This window comes from Prosopis cineraria, unplaced genomic scaffold, assembly GCF_029017545.1.
Source record: "Prosopis cineraria cultivar Desert tree isolate PC_DT_omini unplaced genomic scaffold, ASM2901754v1 PC11, whole genome shotgun sequence".
Classification (NCBI taxonomy): domain Eukaryota; kingdom Viridiplantae; phylum Streptophyta; class Magnoliopsida; order Fabales; family Fabaceae; genus Prosopis; species Prosopis cineraria.
In genome coordinates, this window is record NW_026555342.1 from 39972793 (window position 1) to 39982433 (window position 9641).

The 9641-nt window shown below is 29.6% G+C and overlaps 1 protein-coding gene across 3 annotated transcripts; it reads right to left on the minus strand.

The window, feature by feature from the left end:
* Nucleotides 1–3464: 3464 nt before the first annotated feature.
* LOC129286694 (monooxygenase 2-like) lies at nt 3465–9412 on the minus strand. 3 transcript variants are annotated; one of them, XM_054922681.1, is made up of 6 exons: nt 9139–9407; nt 7868–8014; nt 7145–7216; nt 6163–6328; nt 5825–6053; nt 3471–4771 (listed from the first exon to the last, which is right to left on the minus strand). In XM_054922681.1, the coding sequence occupies exons 1-6, from the start codon at nt 9213–9215 to the stop codon at nt 4209–4211; spliced, it is 1254 nt and encodes a 417-aa protein (XP_054778656.1). In that variant the 5' UTR covers nt 9216–9407; the 3' UTR covers nt 3471–4208. The 3 variants fall into 3 exon arrangements, with proteins under 3 accessions (XP_054778658.1, XP_054778656.1, XP_054778659.1); XM_054922684.1 differs by having other exon boundaries at nt 4559–4766; nt 9139–9412; XM_054922683.1 differs by lacking the exon at nt 7868–8014 and having other exon boundaries at nt 3465–4771; nt 9139–9412.
* Nucleotides 9413–9641: the final 229 nt, after the last annotated feature.

The following is a 9641-nucleotide window of genomic DNA, read 5'->3' on the forward strand; positions in this document are numbered from 1 at the left end:
TAAAATTCTAAACTCATTTTTAATACAATATTTCCTTTTAACTTTTGAACCTAACTTATACCATTAATAAAAGTTAACTTTAGCTATTAATTGATCAAAAAATGACCCAAAAATTATAGTAAATAACTTAAAAATTATAAAAAAATAACCATGAAAATTTTATTGGTCCAATTTTTATAATTTTTGAGGTCTTTTTTCATTATTTTCTAGTCAACTAATGGTCAAAATAACTTTTGTTAATATGGGGGTAGATTGCACTGTTTTCAAAGGGAAATATTGTACAAAAAATGATGGGTAAATATAACTTTTGGTCTCTATACTTTACTCACATTTTGCTGTTAGTCTCTATACCTTTCTTGGTGTTTCAAGTCATTTTTCATTAGTTTGAATTCTTTCAAGATCCCTATATTTTAATCATAAAAAGACCGAAAATAATAAAAAATAAAAGTACATAGACCTAAAACATCAGAAAAAAAGTATAGGAACTAAAAACAAAACGCAAATAAAGTACAGGAATCAAAAGTTATATTTATTCAAAAATAATTTTGGAGTTCTAAACACTTTTGGACAGGGCAGTTTGCTTTTTACTCTAAAATAAAACACCAAATCCTTCTAGAGTTAAATAAATTGACTTCCTCTATATTTCACTTTAATTACATATACTTCCCTTCTATTTTTGAAACTTACACCAACCTCCCCTAGAATTAATAGTTATAAAATACAAATCTCCCTTCTACTTTTAAGACTTAATTGTCATCCACCCAACCATTGGTTAAACATTAAGTCATATATATTGGATTGAAATACCCCTATTTAAACATAAATGTTCTTTGAAAATCATTCAAGTCACAAAAAAATTGACAAGCAAAGGGAATTGAAGTTATTTTCTGTTTAACTTAACAAGCAGTGGGTAATGATAACACAACAAAGGGAAATGACAAATTACATATAGGCTATTGACAAGTAAAAAATTATGAATTTATTTTTCATTTAAATTGACAAGGAACAGATAATAACAACACAACAAAGAGAAATGACAACTTACGTACAAGATATTGACAAGTAAAAGTTTTTAAAGTTATCCATTTAAATTAACAAAGTAATGGGTAATCACAATATGGCTAAGGGAAATAACAACTTATGCATAAGACATTGACAAGTAAAAAATTTATGTACTTATTTGCCATTTAAATGGCAACCTAATAGGTAATGATAACACGGTAAAAGAAAATGGCAACTTACGTATAGGTATTGATAAGTAAAATTTTATAGAGTTACATCTGTTGTTTAAATTGACAAGGTAATATGTAATGACAACATGTCAAACAAAAATGACAACTTATGCATACGGTGTTAACAAGTAAAAATTGATGAAATTATTTGCCATTTAACTTGGTCATTAGTTTTTGCCATGTTGTCAATACCTATTGTCAAATTATCAATAGGGTATTTTTAACATGAAATTCTTTCACCTAGTAAATTGTTATATATACAAATGGCTTAGATAACTTGTCAATAACTATTGGTCACTTGTCAATCAATGTTAGCCACTTGTTAATATGTGATAAACATGCAATTATTATTCATAATATATTAAAATATTTTTGTTATCACCATTCATATTAGCATTTACAAAATAAATGAGTCTAAAAATTTCCTAGCATGCCAAAAGAGGTAAGTGCATAAACTTCTATCCTAGAGTCAATCTATGACTAAATTAGCCCCTTGATCTTTTAATCAGGGGTGGAGATGAGAGGAGCAGTAGGGGTCATGGCTGACCCTTCTAACTTTTTAATTTTTTTAATAAACTATAAGAATTATATATTTTGGACCCCTAAGTTGACACATGATAAAAATCTTAAGACACTAGATGGAATTTTTATTTTAATTTTATATTAGTTTTTTATTGACGGGAAAATTTTTAAAAATTTTATAGTAGTCATGATAATTAATTATTATTATTATTATTATTATTATTATTATTATTATTATGCCATAAAAAATGAGCAAAATTTAAAAAATGAAGATATATATTTATTTTTATTATATATATGTAATATTAAATATAAATATATAGGTTGAAATATTTATGATATTATGTTATTGATGTATATAGATTTAATTTTCTTTGAATTATCATAAATGCTTTGTTATTTCAGCCCTCCAAACAAAATTTTTCTGGCTTTGCCCCTGATCTTCCTTATCCACAAAAACCAATCTCTTCAGACATTATCATATTTCCATGCATGTAAAGCTTTCGTATTAGGGTTCCAAGCTTTTGCCTTTCTTATACACAGATCAAATTCAATAATACCTTAACTTTGAATGGCTTTACACTTGTCAAATGGCATCAAACAAATGATAATTATAGAACCCATAAACAAATTGCCATTAAAAAGTAGCCAGGGTAAAAAAAAAAACATTAAGAATCACAGAACTGAAGTAGAAAATTAAACTTATAACATGTATGATATAAAATTTGTGTTTCTGGTTAAAAGAAGAAGAAGAAGAAAGTATTAGGAAAAACGGAACGTGAAAAAGGATAAACATGAGGAGACAAAGCCAATGCACCTAAATCTTGAATGCAGCTAGTCAAACAAATTTTCGAAATAGTAAATCAATGTTATTGAAATTTCGCTGACTTCAATTTTTCCATCACTTTTTCATGAATAAGAAATGAAACATGCATGTTGTAATTAGTGTTTTACAAATTTCTACTGGTCATGCATACAATGAAGTGCTTGAATTATATAAACTCATTCTATCCATTAAATTCAAAGACAGAAAACCTCAAAAAAAAAAAAAAATTCATATGGAAGGAGGTTATTTTTAGATTCATTGGGCTAAACGTAAAGTGTTGACCTGCAAAGAATAGTCGGATTGAGAACATCAAAACATTGATTAGAATCAAGATGAAAAATGAAAGGATATTCCCAAAAGCATTCTTGATGGAGTTACGCTGGAAGCGTTGGCGGTCGCCATTGGCAACCAGCTTGGGCTCAGAGAGAGAACGGGAGGGAGGGACAAGAACAATAAGAAGAAGACGGGTTTCTGAGAGTTCCTCAGAAGAATAAGGAAGATGCAAAGAAAGAGAGAGGAAGAGAAATGGGGCTAGTGGGAATATACATTTCAGTGCGTTTCATATTACAAATTAGGGCTTTTTAGTTGATTCACATAAAGAACGTCTAAGTTCCTTAGGACCTAATAGATATTTGGTGTTTCTATAGCACTTTTGCGTATTTTCTATGGGATTTCATGGTAATTTTCCCTTATTTTAAATAGATTTAACTAATGGCTTTGTTAAGTTTTATTGGACTCTGTTGATCATAATTCTATCAAGCTTTAAAATTGTCTTTTGTTTTGAATTATTTGGATTCGATGTTCATATTGTAGGCTCTATATAAGGCCACAAGCAATTCTCCTGTAGTTATACTTGAACACTTTCTTTGATAATAAAGACATTTTTCTCTGATTTTCTACAAGTTTTTATACTCCAATAATAATGATCTAGGCCATTAACCAACATAGAATCTTTAAATGCAACATTCAAGACAAAAAAAGGATAGTGAAAAATGCTTTATTAAGGCCTAGAAAATGGAGAAAAACAGCATTACATCTATATATAATTTTGTGATCTCAAAAAATATGCATTAGTAAACATAACAAACCACTGCATAAGCAAGGAAATGGACGACTATTTTAACACTATTATTGTTGGCTCCTTCAATAATTTAGATCCTCTGAAAAGGTTATTTTTGGCCATTCAGGTCCTCTAAAATTAAAGATATGTGAGGGTGGTGAAGATGAATGCAAAGTACCAATATTATAAATGCAAAGCTTAATGTGCAAAAATGTTTATAAACTTTTTCTTTAAGAACTTCTAATATTTTGAAGTCAACAATGATATACGGAAATCTATTAATTTTATAAAAGAGACCAACCTTCCTCAATCCGTTAAAATAGCCTAAATTGACTGTTAAGATTAACCTCTTTTATAAAATTAATAGTTAATCATGCATCATTACTGAGTTAAAAATATTAGAAACTCATAAAAAAAAATTTACAAGTATTTTTGTACCTTAACCCTAAGTTAACTATAGATGGTCTTGCATACTAAGAGAAGGTGAATGTAGAGTACTTGTACCTTGCGTTCTACTTCAACAACTTCACATATCATCAATTTTAGAGGATTTAAATTACGCCATCGTCTAAAAGTTGCTCAGCTTTCCACAATCAAAATCAGACGCCTTTAATAGAAAACCAGCTAAAATTGGAGTAAAAAATTTGTCTCTAAAAAAGGAGACCAATTTGGATTGACCTTGCTGAATAACACCAGTCATATAAGCTGCAGATATGATAATAATGCTTCTCCATCTTCTCTCATTAGCATATTTCTTCAAGCTCATCTCAATTTTCTTATATTGTTCCTCTTCTTCTTCTTCATTATCCTTCTTTCTAATATCCCTGCTGGATTTCATGGAGAAGACCTCGCCGAGACACCGAGCTAAAACTATCCCGTCTTCTAAAGCACAACAACCACCTTGGCCAAGATCAGGGGTCATAGGGTGGAATGCATCTCCAGCAACACACACATTGCTTTTATTGATATTACCAAACACTAGCTCCCAAGGATGTCTATATCTCAATGGAGATGATAAGAAATGATCCAAATCAGTATTTTCTATAAAGGCTCTAATATCACTTGGCATATTCTTTAGCTTCTCTAACACAAATTGCTTCATTTGAGCTGGGTTCTCTTCTAGCTTCTTTTCTACAAGGCAAGTCAAGTGAAAGAGTATGTATTACATTTGCATCTATTAATTTAAACAAGTGTTAGACTTGGGCATATAGTTAATGATAGGTTACAAAATAGGTGTTTTAGAAGATAATCCTAATCTTACGAGAGTTTCTCAAGTGATCATTGCTCAGTAATTAGCTAACCAATGCAGAGTTATAAGCTTGCTCATATTAATGCAGTAATGGATAATGAATATTGGCATAAATCATATATGATGTATTTGAAGAAAAAAAGAAAAAAGAATTCAAGAGGAATTTGGCTTATCTTCATCTTGATTTTGGCATATCAGTGTCAAGTAGCAAGATTCATGCATAGTGAAAAAAAAATAACTATATTTTTTCCATGATTTATTTAAAAAAAAAAAGAATTCAAGAGGAATTCAGCTTATTTATATCTTCATTTTGGTATATCAGTGTCAAGTGGCAAGATTCATGCATAGTAAAAAAAAAAAAACATATTTTTTCTATGATAAGAGCTCTTGAAAGCTAATATGCTACAGGATGGTATATATCCTTGGAAGAATCACATTCAAGAATCACTCAAGCAAATTCTTCACAGATAAGGCCTAACGATAAGCCCTATTTGAGAAAAAACAAGTCACGTCCCCATTTTAACAACAATCCATGCTGCATTGATCCTTATCTATGAATAATTTCCTTAGATGGTTCTTAAATGTGATTCTCCCTACATTCTTTTATGCCATGAAATCTTGTATAGTAAAAAGAAATATTCCTCTAGTTCTTTTGATAAATCATTTTCAATATGTTTTACTAGAATTAAGAAAAAGTTTAAAACTTCTTAACTCTATATAAACATCTAATAAGTTTCCAACTTTACCTCCATTAAATGTAGGGACAAAAAAGGAAAAATTATAATAAAAAATTAATAACATGACTTATAAATATGACCAAAAAAATTTCTCCTCTGCCTTATAAATAAAATCAAAGGGAGGATAATTTTATCAAATGTTTCAAGGAATAATAATATAAACTATTATTCTGTTTCTGTTAGTCATGAAGGATTCACCTTGACATGTAGGAGTCCAATTAAAGAACCAATGAACTGTCTTGTCATCACAAGGCATAACACCATTTCTGTAACCCTTTCCAAAAAACTGCATAAACAAAGGTTCAAGTTTGTGACTATTCTTTAATGTAATGCACCCTCTAATTCCAAATCTGCCAGAGAAGGCAGCCTTGTTCAACCCAAGCCACTTTGCTACTATTGAGTTCACTCCATCACATCCAATGAGTACCTGCTCTCAAAGTCGCGAACAATGACACCATTGTTAAGGTTTAAGGCCATGTTTGGGTTAGCCAGTGAGGTTATTGGTCTTAGATATTGTTAATGAAAAAAATTCTTACCTTGGTTCTGATGATAGTTCCATCAGCAAGATGAATGAGTTTAGTGAAGCCAGATTCTTCAATAGCTACCACCTTTGAAGAGTACCTAATGGTGCCACTTGGAAGCTCATTGGCGAGCACTTCCAATAGTAATTGCCTTCTAACACGACGAACTTCATGAACCCCACTGCACCATGTAAAAATTCTGTCAGCAATCCAATTTGAATCCTTAGTAGCAATCATCATCCCTTTAAGAAAAAATGTGCCTAAAGAAGACTTGGTAGTATAAGATACCAAGTTCCTTATTGAATAGTATTAGATGCTCAATAGAATATTTAAGTGGATTAGTTCTTCTATCATAATAGTTAGCTTTTGGTGAAGAATTCTCCATCCCACTTAGGTACCCAATAATGGCACAAATTTGTGGATGTGTGTATTTTAGGTATACTCTTTCGTTATCCACTTGTCATTTATTGCAGATTTTATTTTTCTATATTCAAATGGTGAACTTATTTGTTAAATGCAGAGGATCTAGAACCCTTGATTATTGTAGCAAGATCAAGCGTTCCAAGCCAAAAATGGAATAATAGTAAATATGAAATAGCTAAGTTAGTTTAAATCTCAATTCAAACATATGACCTTTCCTTGTACTGAAATTTTCTTTGTACGTAAACTAACTAATAAGCCTTGGCTGATCAATTAACCGTAGCCATGTCCTTCTTATGTGTGCAGGTCATGCTAATGATCAAGTTATATAGAATCAAACTTGGTCTTTAATTAATATTGAGATAAATTTCATGTAATAATATTGTAAAAATGTGTTATATTGCATATGACTCTAAAAATGTGCTTCATATATCATTACAATAGAAACTTCAAATGAATGAAATTCTAGAGAAATACAATAAATTTGCATTTATACTGACTTTGTTTATATATATATAATATGATAATGATGATAATAAAGTGAAGAGAGTGTTCATTTACAAATTGATCAACTTACTGTTTTCCTGTGGCGTTGACAAAAGCCGTTGTTGATGTTTGTTGCCCAGTAATCAAAGAAGTAGTGACATTTCTGCACTCCAATCCCAAAATGTTTAGTTTCATGTGCTCTTAATCACTACCAGCAAAAAATTTCATTTCTTAATTATAATTCACCAGCTAACTTCTTTAATTTCTTTGACTGAGCAAAATTAACAATGAAAAAAAAAAGTTTTATGTTTTTAAACAAACGACACATGTATTGTTGAATAAGCAGAGATTCTAGAAGATATTATGAGTTTACATTAATCATAAGAGGATACTCTGTTTCTTCATTGATTAATCTTGATTGATCTGATGGATTTAAGTACAATATTGTTGACTTTTGAACCAATGTCTCACCCAATTAGAAGAATGTCTAGTTTTTTAAAACTTTGGTTTCTTTTCTAAAGACATGTCATTATTGTTGGGATGTCAAGTATGAGTTGGCATGACTGGGAGGAAAGTTCCACATCAATTATAACAAGGTTGAGGAAGAAGCATATAAATGGAAAATACTAATAAACTCAATGTGGTAAGGTTTTGATTCAGAGTGTGGTGTTATACTCACTTATGTTTCCTTATAAATAGGAGAGAAAAAAACTATAAACTCAACATATTATACTCACTTATATATATCTTCTTAGAACTATTGTAACATATATAACTAAAACCATTATTCTTAGGCTTGAGAGACTAGTATTACCCAAGAAGCTGGAGGTGTTCTTGGCGAAGTATGTGACCAATGCCAAGAACATCTAAGGCTTTCCAAGCGTTAGTCCATATTGAGAGGGCAAATCCTGAGGTCCTCAAAGTATTTGAAGATTCTAAAACCAAACTTCGGACGCCTAGCCTGCAAGTTTATATTAATATAAAAGCTAGCTTTTGTCATCAAAATTAAAATATTTATAAAAAAATTAAAATTGAATTATATAGACATTTCACGGATTTTACTAAAATTTACATTGATTTTGGAAGTAATATAAACTTCCAATTTTTGTAAAATTTACCCAAGTTTTTTTTTTTAAAATACTAAAACATATACAAATCTCATCTCATTTATAATAAATTTGACATTACGATTGTTTTACTCTTTCAAATTATAATTTTTTTATTTAAAAAATCGACCCACACTTTTTAAGAGTGGAGGTTGATATGTGGAATTTAAAAAAAAAAAAATTCATGCACTTTACCCATTATCGTTTTAAAAGTATTACGTTAATGCTAAAAGTAGGGGGGGAAAAATATTTGCATAATTTTGACAAAATTCAAGAAATTTTCTTGTAATTTAATTATTTTTCATTTTTAAAAGGAACAATGATAAAGATGTCTCAAAATAATCAATTAATACAAGTTAAGTCCTAAATGTCAAATTTTAAGAATTTACAAGTCAATTTTTCAACTTTATAATTTCGTTGTGATAAATTTATAAGTTATATTTTAAATTTAATAGGAAAAATAATTTTTTTATTCTTCAACTATGTTAAAATTTTAAAAATAAATTATAAATTCATCACAATACAATTATAAAATTAAAAGATTGAATTGTACATTTTTAAAGTTTGATACTTGATAGCTAAATTAAATTAATTAATTATTTTAGACATCTTTGTCATCTTTCCTTTTTAAAATAGGGATGCCTGAGAATGAAAATTAACCTTATTCACTATGCTCTGTCCCCTGAACCTTGGTTATCTCTGCAATATATTTTTTATGCAGTGAATTTGAAATTTAATGGTTTAGTTACAGATACACTAAACCCAAAATATATATATATATATATATATATATTCATGACACTCATATACCCTTCCTCACTCAAGATCACAGGAAGTTAATGATATACTCACTTACTATTTTTAATTTGAAAGATAATAAGAACAGAAACTCTGAAAAAAAAAAAAAAGTTTCTGATATTTGGGCATTTAATTCAAATTCAGAGACATGAAAACACAAATAAGAGATGAGGGAGGTTACCTGTGAAGTCCCAAGGAGGTAGCGAGGCCAGCAATCCCAGCTCCCACAATCACGATATCTTCAACTCTTGATTCCATCTTTCTTGGCTCTCTCTCTCTCTCTCTCTCTCTCTCTATCTTAACTTTTACTTCAGTTGAGTGAGACTATTCTGTCTGCTTCCTGACTGCAAGGTTGTGAATTAAACCTAATTGGACTGCGATTGATGAGTGTGACTGTGTGTGTACATACATAGGGCTCGAGAAGACACGAAATGATGAGATGAGTTGAAGGAAGAAGACGTAAGCGATGACGATGACCACGGTGGCGCGTTTGGATTCAGTGCTCTCACTTGATAGGTCTCTGCACTGCTCAATTTTTTTATTTTTAAATTTTATTTTTTATTTTTTATTTTATACTTATTATAAAAAATTATAAATCTTAATAAATTTAACTTACCATCAACATAGACAATAAAAATTTAATATAAATAATTTAATTTAATAGTAAATTTTTTATAATTTTTA